Genomic DNA, 20207 nt, shown 5'->3' with positions numbered 1-20207 from the left:
AAATTTTATAAGCTAGATTTTGTCAATAATACTAACCTATTTCTTACCTATAATCTTACTCCCACATGGAGAAGTATGTTAGTGCATGAGGCTTCTTAATAATTATTTGATCAGCAGAGTCAAATAGATTCTCACTGGGTCACTGGAAATTGATCAAAATGGGATAGGTGATTCTATCGCAAAGAAACAGGGATTGTAAATGACTCTCCAACACTTAATTCAAATAATATCATAAATCGTGCCTTGAAAATGTATTTTTATATGTGACATCGGTTGCATGAATTACACAAACATAATTGATTCAAATTATAGATATATTTATTATAACAATATAAAAATATAACTTTGTACAATATATGAAAGGCATTAGAATTCATAAATAGCACTATGAACACTATCCAGATAGTTATAAGATTGCTACAGAATAACTCTTCCGGCATAGACGAATAGTTCATTTTCTAATATGATGTTCAGATGTGCTTTGACCATTTATATTCTTCATTAAATAGTTCCCTTTGATAAAAAAAAAAGGTCTGTCCAATGGGTCTAAAATTATATTGTGAATATTTCAGCATTTTGGCACTACAATATAATTTTTTCATAGTAATATTAGATGAAACCTTTATTATATCTTTGGCAATTTTATTATGCTTTCAATGTATCAATTAAACAACCACAGACCAAATAGGTGGAGGGAGTCTTCACAATGGGAAAGATTTGAGCAGATATGTAAAATTGGTGGGGTGAACAGAGAATTGTAACTTTTAGCATATTGGCTAATTCAAGGGCCACAAGATGCAAACATCTTTGGAGTATTACCCATAGTTTTTGTCACCATTGAAAACTGAATAGACATTATGAAACCAAAAATCTCATTCAACTGGCAACTTTAAGCAAATTGGATACTTTTATTCTTAAGGTTTAAGAGCTGCTTGAGCCTTTTCCAGAATTTCTTCTCGGATCCTCGGGTAACTGGGATGAGTTTTAAGAACCTGAAAGCAAGAACAACAGTCTGTAAGGTGAGTGCATTTCCAAACATAATAGACAAACCAGTAGAGCACTGGAATCAGGGGAGCAACACTGAAGATAGTGGAGAGGCATGGAGCCAATAATTAATCTTTATAGCCTGACCGTGGGCAATCCCAGCCATTAAAGACCCAAACTGAACGCAAGGGCCTTTAACAAGGGAGCGGGCTTTTGATGGACAGGATATCTCAGCTACGGCAGGCTATAAAGCTATCAGAGCATTCTGCTCCATCAGGACAGAATGTTCTAATTAGTAAAACAAAGGCCTCATGGAGCCTGAAGGGGTCAAAATCCTCTCGGGCTCCATGAGGCTTTTGTTCTCAGCTGTCGCTGTGAATGTTCTACAGCTAACAGCCACGCGCAGGGCCTGTGCTGTTAGCTTTTGAACATTCACAGTAAGAGTACTTAAAAAGGGGCTGAAATCAGCCCCTGGTGCTCCCCAGCTTGGCTGAAGTGCTTTTTGCATTTCAGACAAGCAAAGGAGACACAGGAGCTGAGCAGCATTTCCCCAACCTCCTTCTGATGCTCAAGTGACTCTGAGCTAGGGAGGGGAAAGGCTCCGGTGTGCCCTGCAGCACAGCCTCTGCCTTTTGCTTTCATCTGCCCACTCCATGTATTTTGGAGAGGCAGGGAAAGAAAAAGGCAGAGGCGGTCTATTAGAGCTTTGAAATGTTGTGAGGCAGGAATATACCAGTTCCTATAGGCCGCTGTTGCTCCGTTATCTTCAATGGAGCACTCAACATTCCATTGTTCTAATTGGTAACATACGTCTTCTCCAACATTTCAATGTTTGTCATTCTGTCTCTCCCTATTTAATTCATAACAGTAGATGAAATGTTTTAATAGCCATGTACCCCTCATGCCTGAAGCTTTATCAATATTTAAAGGTCTGCACTCGGTTTATAGACCCCTGCCTGTGGCTCAGGCCTTTAACTCGGGAAATAAAAAGCAAGACTTACCTTGTGACAAACGTCTATTGCATTCAGATATTTCTTCCCCTTCAAATAATTGAATGCCAGTTTAAAACCTAGAAAATTAAGGTGGAACAAGAGTAAAAATAAAATATATAATATTTACCAACCCACCTGAACACAATCCAACGTTAACATGTTTCTCGTTCGAGTGTAATCATTGTAACAAAACTACACAAGTCTACTTAGAGAGTAAGCTTGAGTGCAAAAGTTGCAAGAGCTCACAAGAATGGCTATCAGGCAGATGCTCTATGAAAAACCACAGTTTTATTGTAAGGCTGCACGGATGACATGGCCGAGTGCTCCCCTTGTTGATAAAGAATGTGGTTGTTGCTTGTGTTGATCAACACTGAAAAGGAAGGAAAGAAATATTGTGGAGCTAGAAAAACTACCTTAACTCCAGCATGTTGATATGTATGAGGGATTTTAAAAAAGGATTATAAGTTGCAATCTTGGAAAGTCCCATGGCTGTACTCAAATCATACTCCGAGGGCTCAGTAGTGACCATCGGCTGATGGCTGGAGGAAATTAAATGACTCCTTGAGACCACTATTGAAGGCCATACAGGAGATCCTGGAAAACTGTCAACAATGGAAAATTAACCATGCCCTGCTCAAACGACTGGAAGAAAATCATCTGTGAGTGAGAAACTTCTTTCAATACTAGGTAGGTCAAGTTGGAAGAGTATAACTACTAATCCAATGTTATAGTAGGCGACAGGATGATCCCGTCGATCCTAAACACGCCCATAGAGTGCCCTCTTTCAAATCTAAGAACATGTCCACCCCAGGGACACTGATTTTCCAACCTTTGTGCTACGAGCATACAGAATCTGTCCTGTCACATATGAAGAAGACCAGGTCACTTCTCTGCCAAGGCGCAAAGATCAACATTTCCCAGGACTACGCCAGAGATACAGTTATCAGGAGAAAAGGGTTTTTAGACCTCAAATGAACACTGCTGTACAGAGCAATCCAACACTCTCATTGATCCAGCCAAATTTAAGATGGTTTACCATGAAAGACCCATGTGTTCTTTAACCCAGTGATTTGTGAGTGTTCTTAGACAACACTATGGAGTCTCACATGGAAGACTCTGAGTGGTCCTGGTTGATGACAATACTCACTCCACACCTCAGATTCACAGATCACTGCTGAGGAAGTATTGTCGCCGGAGGGAGTAACAGTCGACTGAGGGCCCTATGGGTGGAGGTTGGATTATACTACCTGTGTTCTTACATACAAGTTAGCCCCCCAACAAGGCATTGGTCAGCGGTGTGAAGATCTGTAACCGCAGGGGATATTGCGCTTACCGTTGATATAATTGTATACATGATACCCCTCATATACCAGATTTATGCCTTTGAGTACAAATGTATTTGTGTGCTGTTGTGATTGGATATATTGAACTACCTGTCTATGCCACAATCGCGTTTTTGAGTTGTCTGCATTTGGGTTTATGCTGAAACCAATAAAAAACAAATCTACACTCACTCCACATTTGGTCAGCCCACCTAAACGATATCCTTTACAATCTATCACGATGCTTTATAAAACCAAGTACTGTTCTAGTGTTCATATTGCTTGTAACATTTTGATTGTTTTGCTTTTCAGATTTAACCTTATACCACATGCTCCCACATACTATTCATTTTCCATGATTGATCCACACATGATACACACATGATCTATATACCATAATCTCTACCTACCCTGCATCACTGCACCATGTTCATATGGCCATATACACAATACACGCACTCTACTTTTCTCCCCAGTATGTCTTCTCCTAACATGACATATTACCACTGATGTGTGTAACTATCTTCCACATGGTCTCTGCCTATGCAGGCTATGTGACTTTGACCTGTCTCATGCTTCACTCATCACCTCCTACGACATGTTCTACTATTATAATCATAGGTCCTGCACTCCATGGTAAGTCCCACATTCCCCTGATGTGTTTTCCAATGATCCGTCATACGGTCTTGCACGGAACCAGACACATGACACATCAGGTATCATATATATTCTAGCCTTGTGTGACCTCTCAAAATGGACCTTCGCTCATTGTTCCCTGTCTAGTAAGCAGCTGTCCTGCCCACAAACTATTTGAGCGCCTGGGTCATGACCCCCTCACCTTCCCATTCATAATATGCTAGGCACAAAGTTTCCCATCATAAAGTTCTATTACCTATGCAATGCCCCACTACAGCTACAGTGTTTATCCATGACACTTTATCACACTTCAAGCTACATCCATCTGCTCGCATACAGCAAGTCCATATTATAACGTCCCTTAACACCTCACAAGGTCTCCACACACTTGTTACTGTTTATGTGCATGTATATGCTCATGTATTATTATCCTGGTTATTGATGTTGACAATGATTGTAATACCGTGCATTAAGCCATGTGTTTTACTCGCTAGCATTTATTGCCGGTCAGGGTCCTACTGGTTATATACTGTTTACACCTTGTTGCTCCACATGCGTTGTTGCGGGCTCGTGCCCTCCTTTTTGCGCTTATTGGTTATATCTTATTGCTTATATCCTGCAGCGGACATCCACTGCCCCACACTCTACACTTCGCCTTTTCAGACTTTTTTCCCAGTTGGAGAACGATTGCTCTCCCCGTGACACCCTGACTCAAACACCACTATGCTTAAAGTGATTTCACCTAAAGCCAAAGGACTCAACCACCCGGTAAAGCACAGAAAGATTTATGATACTGCCACTCTATAAAAGGCAGTTTTGTTTTCTTGCAGGAGACCAAAATTACACATACAGCTGCACTTTCCTTCCGTACGTGTTAGGTATTAGACATTGCTTGCTTGCCCGCTATCACCCAAAAAACTGAGTTCTTACACTGATCTCCAAAATTTCAGAGCTCTCAATTATTTCATCGGAACCAGATAACAATGGTAGATGGTTAATTACACAACTACAAAACCCCACCACAGAAATCTATGCAGTGAAAGTATACGGCCCCAACATAGACAACCCTAAATTCTGGGATGCCCTTTCTGCCAAACTTGCTCTTTCCCCGGATGCAAGGATTATACTTGGAGGCGATTTCAACCTTCTATTGGACCCTCTCTTTTAGATACAGAATCCCTACATCTCATAAAGCGCTTCACGCCCTATGTTCGGCTCACAAACTGGCTGATGTCTGGAGACTCCACAACCCCACTGGCTGCGAATTTACCTTTTTCTCACCTCCTTATAACACTTTCTTCAGAATCAACCACCTCATAGTGATTCCACTCTCCTTCCACAAGCCGCCTCTACCTCTATACAACTGATCCTTATTTCGGATCATGCAGCCATCTCATTGCAACTCCAGCTCCTTCCCCCTCCCCGAAATCAAAGTCCTGGCGTATGAATTTAGAGATCCTGGAGGACTCATATGCGGTGAAGGAACTCCACGATGAACTATCCCAATTTGTTCAGATAAATTATAACTCTATCCTCTATGGGACTCCCTGACATGCTATTGTAGAAGTAAAATAACAGGTTGAGTGTCGTGGGAAAACAGACATAAAATCATCCCTAGACCTACTGTCCTCAAAAATTAAATCGAAAGAACTGAGTTACCGGCAAAATAATGACCCAGCTACATTAAGACAACTTAAATGTGAATTTAAATCCATAGTCAGTAAACGCATGCATCACTGGGTCCATACACAAAAAGGCAAAAAGTTGTGCTACCTTAAAAAGGCTGGCAAGTCCCTGGTGGCCTATCTGTAGTTTAAGTGTAACTCTAATCTCATCCAAAAGATCAAAGATGGACACTACAAACTTCAACTGAAATGATACAAAAAGTCAACATTTCTACACCAACTTATACACTCCTTCGACAAACAGGCCTTTTAACGATTGCTCAAACTTCCTGAAGTCCTTACAAATCAAGCAAATCTCCAACTCTGATAGAATCTCGCTTGCCAGTCCAATCACAAGTGAGGAGATCATTCACGCGATAAAAAGTATTCCATCTGGTAAGGCACCGGACTGATTCTAGATCACATTTTATAAAACCATTCTCCCGCTCCAATATCACCACATTAGAATTGACTCTCTCTCACTGTGCTACTGCTGGCTCAGAATCAGGACCCGCGTCCAAAGCCACCATAGTGGTGATCCCAAAGATGGTAAGGACCAATCTGACCCCAACGATTTTAAGCCTATTTTCCTCATCAATATGGAAGCTAAAATCTATGCAAAAATTCTTGCAAACCGTCTCACCGCCCTGATTCTCAAACTAGTCCACCCTACTCAATCTGGTTTTATCAAAGGACGCCTAGTTAGTGACAACATCCATCTCTTCTTGCATATTACTGAAAAAGCCTCCAACCCGCTTTCCCCACCAGTGGCGTCCACAGCCCTGGACGTGGAGAAGGTTTTCGACAAGGTCTCCTGGCCATACCTCAAAGCTGTTCTCTCGAGACATGCTTTAAGAAAAGAATTCACAACAATGTATAAAGCGGGTTAGCCCTGTTAATCCAACCGCATCTGGGCAAACAAGCATACATAAATACAAGTAATGCGTTGGAACCAATCTATCCTAAACAATAAATAGATGGACAACATCAATTATTCCTTCGAAACAAGGTTCACTCTCTGGATTAATCATATCAATCAATATCATTGACAGAAGGCAGTTTTAGAAAAAAACTTTTTATGTATCTATATGCAAAGAAATAAAGACACTTATTATGTTCAACTATACATGCGAATATAACATTGTTTTAAGCAAACTAAAGGAAATTAAATCCCCAAAAAATTAAATTAAAAAACTCAATCAAAAAAACAAGGAATATATCCTCTATTCCCTATTCCCCTATTAGTGAATATGGATGCTCTCACTTTTTAATAAGAGCATTCCATTGTCTCAGATAGCCCTACTACACAGTACTATGAGGAAAAAACAAGATTCTCAGAACAATTTTCTTAGTACTTTTTTAAAATTATTTTATAAACACTTTTGATTTGTCAAGGGCTTCTTCAATTCATAAAGTCGACGCGTTTCAGCCCAACTTGCTTTGGGCCTCATCAGGACTAGGGTGTATAAGGATATCTTTCGATAAAGACATCAGTCTCATTGAATAGTCCCGGCTCATCAATATAGTAAAGTCTGGAATGAATATCCACCGGATAAACGGAGATGTCTCAAGAGTTCAGTTCGTAGTGTTGCAAGTGCAACGTATTATTCGCGTCACATAATTCGTCTCGCAGGGTTTAACTTCCTTAATCCTTTATTCATGCATTCATTCAGTGTGCTGTGCACGCGTTCTCATCCGACTCTCAACTTAATTCCAAGTTTGTGGTAAATGTCACGAAAATGTCGAAGAAAAGAATTCATCACAATGACTATGGCCCTATACTCCAACCCTTCAGCAATAATAGAATCAATGGAACCCCGTCCCAGCCCTTTATGCTACAACAGAGAACCCGTCAAGAATGCCACCTACCCTGCTACTGTTCTTACTTACCATTGACCTTTTGCTCCTGATGCTAAATGAATTGCCAGACATCCCAGGCGTCTCCTTTAACAACCTCCGATACAAAACAGCTACATATACAGACAACATCTTGATATTTACAGAATCTCCGGATCTCGCGATTACTGCAATCCTATCGTGTATTGATCGTTTTTCTAACTCGTCAGGTTACTCCCTGAATAGAGACAGCACTGAAATCCTTTAGCTGAATATCCACTGCCATCCCTCAATGGCAGTGAAATCTACTATCAAATATATTGGGATATGGTTTTGTAAAGACCTCGCCGAATCCATTTCCGTCAATTAGAATAAAACCCTGAATAAAATAAAAGACCTACTATTAACGTGGTCAACGAAGAGCATATCCTGGTGGGGTAGATACAAAACCATCAAAATTATGGTTTCATCCTTGATTAACTTCTTATTAAATATGTTACCGACTCAACTCTACGCCAGACTTTTTTCTTAAAATTGACAAAGCTGTTTCACACTTCCTGTGGGAGTATAGAAGACCCAGAATTAGTCTTAAAAAACTGAGGACAACCACAAAAGTGGGTGATTGAGATTTCCCTAATTGGATATCCTACCAAACTGCCTACCTGGCATCCCAGGGTTTACAGTGGTTTGAAACTGACCCGGTAACAAAAACAACCTATATGGATCGACATGGAGTCTTCTATCTGCCACCCCTTTCCACGCTGACTATGTCACAACATCCTTATACCCAGTCCCGTACCATCTTGAAAGACACTGTGTACACCACACTTTCCTTAGATGCAACACTGGAAACCAATATTTGTAAAGCAAACTTGATATCACTACGGCACAATAAGAAAATACATATTCCTAACTCCCTTACCATCGGACCGATCTGGGCAACTAAAGGGATTGCAACGAAACCAGACCTCTACGATAAAGCTGATCTGATCTCCTTTAACTCCCTACAACAAATACAATCTCTCAAACATGGACTTCCATGACTTCCTTCATATTAAGGCCAAAATATGTAAGCTTGGTCCCTTTCATAGCTCACCCATACAACAGAAACTTCGACTGATACTATCAAGTGATCATGCTGCTTCATAATTCTACAAAATCCTTACCACCTCTAAAACCCCACGCCATCCACCTTTAACACAGAAATGGGCTTAAGTGGGTTTACACCTACTTCAGCACAAACTGATTCCTTCTCTAACCCAGACCAAATGTTTTGCAGCACACTTCATGTACTGGACTCAAGGATGCCAACACTTGCTGGGCATGCAACTCATTCCCTGGCGACGAGTAACACATGTTCTTCTCTTGTCCTTTCCTGCAATCCTACTGGGAAGATGTTTCCCTACAGCTACAAAAAAAATTCAAATCGACCAATTCAATTCAATTTATCTTTATTCGGATAAAGTAATAATCCATAAAAGTACAACATCACTATTGATACCTATAGCATACAATATTCTCTTGAACAAGAAAAATGATTAAAATAAGCATGTGTTAAATTTGTAAAATCCATATCATAGGCCTATATATAGCTTAAAAGTACAATTTAAAATAAGAGTGGGTTTGACCGATTGTTCATACAGTGGTCAACAATCTTACATGTGGAAAAACACAAAAATGTAAACTTTAGAGCACTGTGCAAAATAAGCAATTTGTAAACATCAGACTGTGTAAATAACAAGTTGGTCATAAGTTACAAACTGTTCGGTACTAGAAAAGCCCTGTATGTGCAAATATTAATAAATTGTAAATGGTCAGTAATGTGTCTTAAGTAGACCATGAGAGTGACCTCGACATTGCTATACAGAGAGTTGGCAGACATCTAGACATAATCATAATGCAGATAAGCAATTTGTGGCAACCAGCTTTAAACAAAATAGACATGTCTTGGCTATCCATGATCAAACGAGTTTTGCAGATTATGGCTTTTTTTCAGGGGGTGAGCATAGAAGCTCGAGATTTAACGGCTGCTAGTAAAAAAGAGCTAACACGATAAATCATATTCTCGCTACCCAGTTGCAATATTTCTTCATATGCAGAATTGTGACTGGTCGTCCCATTTGCCTTAAAATGGGGGATTAGATATTGTTTAGTGTACCTTACATAAAATCTACAGGAGAACAAAAAATGTGGTAAGGTTTGTTTACAGCCATCACCGCATGGGCAAACCGTCTCCTCCAGATTTTTATTAAAACCAATCGGGAAGCAGAGCAGAAATTTTACGCTATTGTCCCTAAGACGGAAGAGCAGACACCTGTTCCATCTCCCAATGTTTTTTCTTAGGTACTCCTGTGGTTGTGAATGGTTGGAACCTACTGTCCTCGGGATGGACATATATCTAATAATGAATGGCTTACTGCACTGAGCCTTTAGTCTGTCAATACGATATAGATCATATAATGCATCCCTTGCTGATTTTAAGATTATATTCTCAGCAGCAGAGGGAAGAAAAAAAGTATGTTCTAGGTGTATACTGGCTAAGCTTTTATGTACAGCATTGAGCGAGGGTATGAATTTACCCCTATCGCATCTCTGGCAGTCTGTTATAATTTGTTGGGTTAAAATGGCTGCAGGGTTGCGCCATATCTTTAGCCAGAATAAGGCGGGACGAGATTTAATAAAGTCTTCTACATAATGTAGATTCAATTCTTTGTGGCATAGGAAGGTGGGTGATGAAATTTGTGCCCTAAGTAACCTTCTGCAAAATCTGTTTTCTTCCATTTGTATCCCGCTGCAGTCCACGAACCCCCAAACTTCAGAGCCGTAGGTCGCTGTAGGCAGACACTGAGTTCTGTAGATCTGCAGTAATGGGGTCACTACATCTGCCTTTTTAGGTTGTCGCAGGCTGATTATGGAATTAATTGCCATACCTAGTTTGTTTCTGCCTCTAGCTACATGCGATTTCCATGAGCCCGTGTCAGAGAAAACTAGGCCTAGATAAGGAAAAGTGCTCGTGCTTTTTAAGAGATCAGTTCCGATCCTTATGTTCTTTATACAATATTTTTTGGGTCCACATGACATGAGAAAAGATTTATTAAAATTGGTGCGTAATCCCAACTCTCCCATAAAAGATACAAAACCAGAGATTAAAATACGTAATGTTTTAGGTGTGCGACCCATAAGGACCGCATCGTCTGCGTATAAAAGTGAAGGGTACAGTTGACCGTTGATTTTTGGTACGTCACTGGTTAATTCGATCAGGGAATTGTTCAATTCATTGATATAAAGGATAAAAAGCAGGGGGGCCAAGACACACCCTTGTCTGACCCCTCTGCCAATTAAAATATCCCTGGAGACCTCCCCTTCATTGTTAATCCTTACTCGTGCTTTCAGGTCTCTGTGCAAATATGCCAAAAAGTGTACAAGTGCATCATCCAACCCATAATTTAAAAGAATCTCCCATAGGCGTGAACGGTTGACAAAATCGAACGCTGAAGTTAAGTCCATAAAACCCAAATATAAGGGTACTTTTTTTGCTACTGTATATTTCCCCACTATAAGATTTAGATTTAAACACTGTTTGACAGTACCAACGTGGCTCCTGAAGCCCAATTGGCATCAGTTTAAAATTTGTTCCTCTTCTGCCCAATTCCTGATTTTATTAAAAACAACCCGGCCCAAGATCTTCAGGGTGTTATCTATCAAGGATATTGGGCGATAACAGCAAGGGTTGGATCTATCCCCTTTCTTAAAAATGGGTACTATTATGCTTGTGGACCAAGTTTCTGGGATGGGAGTATTAGTCAAATTATTAACAACATTACATAAGAGAGGGGACCAAAGATCGGGTTCAGATTTAATGAGATCGATTGACAAACCATCTGGGCCTGGGGCTTTATTACCTGCACTTTCGTGTATGGCATCTTCGACTTCAGACAGTAGTATGGTTAAATTGGAGGGTGAGGGGAGACTGTCCATGCTTGCTGTATCAGCTAAATAAATTTTTGAGAAATGCTCCTACCATACGTTGCTCAGTATATTACAGCTTATGGGAGTGATATTTGATCCTATGGATCTAAAAGCTTTCACCTCTCTCCAAAACCCCGTTACGTCTTTGAGAGCTGCAGCGCAGGCAAGGGAATCCCACCGTTCTTTTAACACCGCCTCTGCGCGTATTTTAGTTGCATTCTTATAGCGCTCTCTCAAAAGCTTAACTAATGCCGTATCCCTAGGTTCAGCTTTTAATGCGTCACGTAGGGCCCTATTTGCCCTAGAACAAGTGCCATCAAACCATCTAGGGTTCTTGCCCTGGGTCGTGACTGATTTCGAGATTTCTAGTTTTATTCGGGCGCACAACATAGTAAAAGCCTGGATAATATCGATTCCTGGGCAAGTGCTAGACAGACACGTCTCTATAAGTGGACGGTGAGATTTTATGATACGAGCCAATAAAGCATTGTTATCTATCCCTCTCCATATCACTTTCAGCTTGTCAGTGGATGCTGTCAAATCTTTTGCCCCTATTTCTTTACGTTTCCTAAATTTATTTAGAAATCTAATAGTAGTGAGAGTTGGGTTATGATCGCTGTAACTAGTACCTAGAACTTCGGCCTTCACTAAAAATTTTTCGAGAGAAGCTGAAATGAAAATATAATCAATAGTAGATGAACAGCCACGGCCTATATAAGTAGGCAGTGGGGGGTTGTCTGGGTCATGACCGACTTTTACCATTACATCAACTAGGTCGTGGCTGGATAAATAATTATGCAGTTCATCGCCTCTGCTACAGGGAATTTTCCCAGCATTACTCATAGCAGATGTATCTATGCTATTATAGAAGTGGGCGTTAAAGTCTCCCCCCAGACAAATACCGTCTAGTTTTCCATATTTTTCTTTGTGCACTAAATTATCAATGAATTCAAATAGCCTAATAAAATTTTTGTTGGGCAATGATGTAAAATGGTTATTATAGAAGTTTATTAGACAAACCGTGATTCCGTGCGTATAAATCAAAGCCTGGACATTGTCGTTATTAGTCTCTATGGGTTTAATGCTATTGCCTTCAATACTTTTTATCCAAATGGATAAACCCCCGCTTGGTCTACCAAAATCAGGGGTGGGTGCGATTTTATTGTGGCATGCAAATCCCTCAAGTAATAGACCGCTAGTGCACCAGGTTTCTTGGAACATCAAAATATCAAAGCGACTGACCATATGAATCCATTCATTTGAGGCCAGTTTAGCTTTTAGGCCTGCGATGTTCCAACTAAGTATATTCAGGTTTTGTTCATGGGGTTTTAAAGCAGTAGTCACGGGCAGATTGACTAATGCTAATTCTACCTGCCGTGATCCCTGGAGGTTATCAATAGGGCTACATTCAATTATGTCAGAATTGTCGTATGGGGGGCTCGATTGTGATGTTTCGATAGCGGTGGAACTATACATTGGTCAATCCTGGTTCTCCAGATCAAATAAGGTACTAAACCTATTGCATAGCTGGGGTGCCAGGGTGATGTTATTGTATGACCTTGCTCGAGGTCTATAAAAGAAGCCCAATGGTACGAGGATAATATTTGTAGGACTAGTGAACGGATCGAATGGGGCATTCAGCAGCCATTTTGCCAGTGAGGGAAACCTTAAGGATACGACTATGCAGTCGCCCATAATGTGTTTGGTAGAAGGTCCCACCCAGGCCACCCTGCGGACCATTAGAATGTCGTTTGCGATTTCCCACCCAACACCCTTATGTTTACATAGCCAGTCCATACATTTGTTTTTGAGCTCATCCCAGGACTCTGTCTGATTGTGTCTAAGGGGGGTACGCCAACTAGTGTTATTACGTAAGGACAGGCTTCTGGGGGCAACTGAAGAATGGCTTCCATGCATTTATTAACCTGAGGAGTTGCGATGGATCTATTGGTTGTCTCAGAGGCTTGTTTTGCAGGACCTAACGTAGATGTTACAGTTGGTGCTACGGGGGGGGGGGTTACCAAGTTACCAGAAATATTATTAATAGTGTGTGCCTTTTGTGGTGGCAGTGTACTAGGCACAAAACTGTGTATGGGGTTGGTTGGTGATGGATTAGAATTAACCCCCCCAATGCATTCTTTACACGCGCTAGTTGGTCCAAACGGAACACTATTACTAATACCCTCTGTAATTCTTTTATGGAGGGCATCCAGATCTTTTAATAGCTTTTCGCCTCTAATATTTTCTATAGTCATGGACCCTTTTCTCTTTTTTTCCTCGTTTTTTATAATGCTTTCCAGTCTATCAAGTCTTTTGAAGATGACATTAAACTGGTTTACCATTAGATCCTTCAGTCGATTGAAAGTGGAGTCCACTATAGTATCGATTAGGTTTCCATTCGGGCTTCCGTGTAAACCATCCCTTGGTGCAGGCTCTGTTTGTGTGGGGGAGGAAATACGAGCCATTTCCGCTATTGTGGGGTCAGGAGTGCTGATTGCTGGATGCACAATACAGTCAATAGGTGCCCTACCAGGGTCGTCAGCACCTCGTGACCACATACTCATTGGCGTTGGTTGAAGTTTGTTACAAGGGGGCTGTTTCCTCTTGCTTCTAGTAGATTTACCAGGACCCCTCTTCCTTTTCTCCCCCACAGTCTTTTCTGGTGTTATAACAGAGTTTTTGTTACTTGCAGCATCAGGGCTTTGCTGGGAGTCAGGGATGGTAATTACAGCATCGGTGGACGTAAGAGCCTCAAGAGTGGTTTCAAGGTGTGCTGGCTTATTGATTATTACAGTAGGGAACAATGGAAATAGGGTCACAGTCCCGTTTTCACGTGGGCCCTCTGACGGTGGCTGCTGTGAGGGTATATAGCCCATGGACAGTCTTCTCTCAGTGTTTTCGATTTCTTTATTGACCCTATTTACAGCGTCCTCCAACATGTTCTCAAATGAGGAGGTGAGCGTGCTGAAGCTTCCAAATGCGGGGGCAGTGGGGGCGGTGATAGGTATGGAACTCACGCATTTACTCATTGTGTGCTAGATGACCACTTACCGGCGCTCGCCGCTTAGAGGGGGGCCCCAGCCCAGCCACGGACGGCCACAGACGGCCCGCCCTTTGCCCGGGCTTAGCCCGGCGCCGTCCGCGCGCGTCCCGCGACGCGGAGGGAGCCTCTCAAATTTTAGCGCCTCCGGGCGCGCTGGTAGGCGGGACCAGGAAGTGCCGCCAAGGACTCTGGGGGCTGTAGTCCCCCCCAACAGCGGCCAGCGAAGGTAATGGCGGCGGGGGAGACCACAGCGTCACCGTCCCAGGAGAGATGCCAGGAGTTGAGCAGAGCGTCAGGTAAGTTCAGCAGGTTCAGCAAAATGCCCCCGCTCCACCGAGGGAGCCTCTCAAATTTAAGCGCCTCCGGGCGCGCTGGTAGGCGGGACCAGGAAGTGCCGCCAAGGACTCTGGGGGCTGTAGTCCCCCCCCACAGCGGCCAGTGAAGGTAATGGCGGCGGGGGAGACCACAGCGTCACCGTCCCAGGAGAGATGCCAGGAGTTGAGCAGAGCGTCAGGTAAGTTCAGCAGGTTCAGCAAAATGCCCCCGCTCCACCGAGGGAGCCTCTCAAATTTAAGCGCCTCCGGGCGCGCTGGTAGGCGGGACCAGGAAGTGCCGCCAAGGACTCTGGGGGCTGTAGTCCCCCCCCCCCACAGCGGCCAGCGAAGGTAATGGCGGCGGGGGAGACCCCAGCGTCACCGTCCCAGGAGAGATGCCAGGAGTTGAGCAGAGCGTCAGGTAAGTTCAGCAGGTTCAGCAAAATGCCCCATTTCCTTATCCTTCCCATTACTAGGACCTCATCTGGCCAATACCCCAATTGATCTCTCTGACATAGATCTTCCCCTCCTTGATCTTTTACTCACCATTGGTATCAAAGTAATACTGATTGATTGGAAATCTAGTAACAACGTATCTTATCATATCTGGTGGGCCCGAGTTACCCATCTAAGAAGCACACATATAACCCAATCTAGTAAAGGCTGGCCTGTAATCTCCCAATGTATTTAGGAAACGCTTGATCTCTTTATTCACAACACTCCCCCACCCCTAAAGGGAAATCTGCATCTCACCCCCTGGCCACAGGTTCTCCCTGAAACACCACAACTTAGGTTTTAACTCCTCTCCTACTGACTCACATGACTCCACCTCTCCCCCCTTCTGTATCCTCTCACCCCTTCCCCCTAAGATATAGTACTGAACACAATCGTACAGATTTGTACAATATGCATATATTTCTGCTTGCATTTCCCAAGACTCATCATATTTCCTACAGCTACATACCTCTCCTATACATCAAAGCTCTATCCCTACACTACAATCTGAGTATGGTTTATAGTTAATGGTGTTCTAAGAATTCTGTCAATAACAAACGCAAGCATCACATGGATGTACATATCTTGAAATTAATTATTTTATTTAACCTTTTCTTCTCCCTTATTGTTTCCTTCTGTATTGTTTTTTTATTCATTAAAATGACAAAAATATCTTTAACTAAAAAATGAATAAAAAGATAGGACAACTACTCTCTTTTTGGGTCCAGACGGAGTCTCTTCTCCTCTTTGGAGGGATGAGGCAGAGCAAAGAATGTAGGCAGGGTACTGCTCTGGCCTACACGGAAGGGAGTGACAACCTTCGGAAAGAATCAAGCCTCGAGAAGATCAAGGCTTGCACCAAAAGCTTCCTGGCAGAGAATGGCAAAAGTGGAAGAACCTTCCTAATCATTTTTAGAATGCCATAGCAGGTGCCTGCCACCCTGCGCACCTGTTCCTTAAAGTTCAGGCTGTCGTCCAGCCACACCCCGAGACTTTTTATTTGAGTTTTGGGAGTAGGCATCACCCCTAAACATTTAGGCCAAAGGGTGAGGAGCTCGGACTCCACTGGAGACCAGAACCTTCTGATCTTCAACTCTCCCAGATGGCCACCCCAGCCGATGAGTGACATCTCTCACTACTGTTATATCTGGTTGGGGAAGGGAGAGGGGGTTGCCACTGACCCAATCGACCCCCTACCCTTTCAAAAGGAATCCCAACAACTGGAAGGGGAATTAAGGGGGGCTTGGCTTGACAGGTAACACAGGAGTTACAGAACTCCTTTACTTTCTGGGACACGTTGGGCCAGTACAAGTGTGTAACCAACTTACTCGAAGTTTTAGACTGGGCAAGTTGCCCAGCTAGGGGATGTCATGGGCCAAAGTGAGTAGAAACTCTGTACATCTACCACTCTCTTAGGGGCACCAGGTTCAGCTTGCTGTCTCAGGCTTTTAAGCATGGGACAGGTTTTTGGTTCCTGGCATAGATCTTCCCTAGAGGGTCCCCCTGGACCTAGAAGCTCTGCCGTCTAAGGCCCAAGTTCCTGAGATTCAGTTCCCTCAAGTGCTGACTGGTCTTCTCCCCGGGGAGAGGGGACCTGAGCTCGGGTCTGTATGGAAGTTGGTTTCCCAGCCTTCCTGCCTTTTCTCTTGGAGGTTTTGTGGACCATAATTCCAGGCTCCAAGACCTCTTTTCCACCCTGGGCTTTGCGCTGTTTAAAGGATATCAGTTTTTCAGTCATCACGGTGACAGTTGCACCTGTATCTCTCATGGTTTCTACCTCAATCGCATTGAGTGCTTCTGTCTCTATTTCTTCAGGTTACTGGGCTGGACAGCTACGGTAGCCATATCCACCCCACCCTCAGACTAAAATAGCTTCAGTGTGCAGTCTGCCTTGGGCAGGGCACACTAGGGGTCCCATCTGTAGTCAGGCAAACCCGAAGATTTCTTGTTGATGTCCCACCCCTTTCCCCAGGAAGGGAGAAGTAAGCCCTTTCTTTTGGTCACACTCACCCTGGGCTTTTCTGGACACCCTTGTTTTGACCCAATGGTCAGTCTTCTTCCATAACTCCTGAGGAGAGACTAACCCTAAGTCCACCAGGTACCGATGTAATTTCTTAGATGTACAATTACTCAACAGATGCAACTTCATCAGCAAATTATAGAGCTCATCATAACCTTCACATTACTGCCCTTCAACCAGCCACTTAGTGTATTGACTGAATAGTCAACAAAGTCTATTCATGATGGACTCAAAGTTTTGCGAATCTCCCTGAACTTAACCCAGTACTGTTCAGTTCTGAGACCAATGCCTTCAATTAGGGTAACCTTCATGAGGTCATAGGACTCAGCTTCTTCCTCATCAAGCGTCAGGAGTCTATCCATGCACTTTTCTGAGAATCACTCCCACAGTACAGCTCTAGTGTCTCTGGTGTAACTGTCTCATTTGACAAGCCCTCTAAAAGGCTGTAAACCATTTTGAAATGTCATCACCATCAACATATTTAGGGATAATCCCTTCGGGGATTTTGGGATCAAACGTTTCCTCCTTCTCCCTATTTATTTTGTTGCTGCAAACACTCATGGATGCCAGACCCATCTCAGCCCTTTCTTTTTCCATAGCCAGGATTTTGGCTTCAAAGGCTACTCTCTTGGCTAGTCTAGAAAGATATACAGCTTCCTCGTCTATTTCATCTATTTCTCAGTCACATGAGTTGTCTGGCCTATCCACAGAAGGAGAAAGCACTCAAGGTACAGGGATAGGATAGAGGTTTTGGACCTCATCCTCTCTGGTTAAGTTAGAGGGGCTGCCCCCTTGGGGACTGACTACAGTCTCATTTTCACTGTCATTCTCCTCTTCAGATGTGACAGGACCTTTTATCAACTGGGCTGCATCAAAATCTGCAAGGGCCTCCTGGAAGCTCGCCTTGGTAGGACTTGAGCCAGTAGCAATGTTAATGGCTTTACAGAGGCTCTTTAACTGCTGCATACTAAGCTTCAGATAAGGGGTCAGGCTGAGTTCCTGCACTTTATCCTCTGGGCCAACAACGTTTAGTACAGTTGGGACCTTTTCAGAAAATTGTGCAACATATTCTAAAATAATTTTAAAGACCTAACTAACTAGCCCTCTTTAACTTTCTAATGCAGTGGGACAGAGGACTTCACACAATGCACTGACAGTTGCAATTAGAAAATTTTGCAAAAATCAAAAAATAAACAAATTTACAAAATATTTTGAACTAGTGTCAATTGTGGATTTCTTAGTGGAATCACCATTGACCAAGTGGTATCAGCAAATACAAGTCTTGTATCCCATCGCTGAACCACCTAATGTAGGAAGCTGGCTTTTTATGTACTGATGCCTATGAAAGGGCACACCAAGCAAAAAGTCCAGACGACCCTTATTTCGTTTACAGGGCTTAGTTACATAATCCCTATGCTCTATTAAAGGTATTGTGGTCGAGCAGCTTAGCCTTATCAGAGGGGAGTGTGAAGCATCTGTTGTACATACAAGTCAATAAATGGTTCACACACTCATGAAGAAATCCAAGACCAATTTATAAAAATAAAGTATATATTTTTATAGGAATTTAGACACAAAGAGCTTTAGAATAACTTTACTACATTCGGAGATAAAGATTTTAGAAGAAAAATAGGAAAATGGTTTCAATAACCATTTTAAGGCACGCGTCTCGAACTCTACAATGCTAACCTATGGGAGGAAAAACTCATGTAGCTAAACGGTACTTGCAGTCCGAGTTCAGAGGTGCCTTTTGAGACTTATGTGCTAAGGGGCCAAGGTCCAAAGTATCACCCTCAGTTTCACTTTACCTGTCCTAGTGTTTGGGTGCAGAGGTGCTGGTCGGGATGGTAGCCTTGAACGCTACACCGGTAAAGTCAATGGGACTTAGAACAAAGGTTGCAATGGGGGAATTGGGGACAAGTCTGGCTGAATCCCAAAGGGGAGGTCAGGTCCTGGGGACCCCTATACCAAAGGGATGCAAACAGAAGTTGTGAACCCAGGCTGAGGGGTGGGGGGGGGGGGGGAGCAGGTACAGAGGTGCTTGGCCGGCTGGCCACTTGCAAATGAGTCTCCCACCATTGTCGGTATGGAGGGGAAAAACAAGACCGCAGGGCCACTCTGGTCTTGGGTCTTGTTGGTCCTAAAGTCCCTCAACAAACAGGAGTATTTCCAAAGAGGTGGTGTCCACGCTGGACGAAGAACATGCCTTGGCTAGTGCCAGTGCCCCTGGTACTCGAGGTATTGTTGCAGGTGGGCTCCTGGATGGTCTAGTGTCTCGAAACTCGGCAGGGAGCTGGGACTGATCTGCCAGAGCCACAAAAACCTCCTCATGAAGTGTTGCTCCCTCGGGGAGATCATGGACCTGCAACACAGTAAACTGGGCAGATGCAGTCAGTGCCTGCTGATGCAGTAGTATGGCTCCTCCACCCCAAGGGAGATGATAGCTGGTTGTCAAAGTGCTGGGCAGTCCTCCAAGCTTTGGGAAAGATGCACAGATGCAGGACAAGTTGGCTCTTTGCAGTTTTTTAGAAGCAAGCAGCAAGGCAGGGTTTGGTGACAGTTTCGTTGCAGGTCCTTGGTTCTCACTGTATCATCTCTTTGTCCTTCTGTTCCCAGGAAGTCAACTCTGTGTCGGGGGACCCCTAAATACTCAATATAGGGTCATTTAGGGTACTATAAGGTAAGCTACCTATGACTAGGGTGACTACACCCCCTTTAGGTCCACTTCCTGCTGGGAGTGGGCATAACCCTGACCCAGAAGTCTATATTTTCACCAAAAACAAGATGGTGAAAACCTTCTCTGGCTGTTCACTTCAGGCAGCCCACCTTTCAGGTGTGATTAGCTGTGAGTGAAACACGCTTCCTGAATATCTAAATTCCCGCCCGATTTGGCTTCCAAATGGGCTCCAGGGCATGGGTGGCATTCCCCAGG

General features: G+C 43.1%; 1 protein-coding gene across 1 annotated transcript in view; it reads right to left on the bottom strand.

Annotated features, from left to right (window-relative positions):
* Positions 1 to 300: 300 nt before the first annotated feature.
* The window catches only part of LOC146789726 (tetratricopeptide repeat protein 21B-like), a 372315-nt gene continuing 352408 nt past the window's right edge, over positions 301 to 20207 (bottom strand). The window contains exons 22-23 of the mRNA XM_085631186.1: positions 1986 to 2053; positions 301 to 992 (exon numbers count right to left, since the gene is read on the bottom strand). Of these exons, the coding sequence (XP_085487312.1) occupies positions 915 to 992; positions 1986 to 2053 (146 nt within the window). The 3' untranslated portion in view covers positions 301 to 914. The remainder of the gene's footprint in view (positions 993 to 1985; positions 2054 to 20207) is intronic.

Source organism: Triturus cristatus, chromosome 10 (assembly GCF_964204655.1).
Source record: "Triturus cristatus chromosome 10, aTriCri1.1, whole genome shotgun sequence".
Lineage (NCBI taxonomy): Eukaryota > Metazoa > Chordata > Amphibia > Caudata > Salamandridae > Triturus > Triturus cristatus.
Note: the sequence above shows the minus strand (reverse complement) of the source record. Positions and strands in the feature narration are given on the sequence as shown.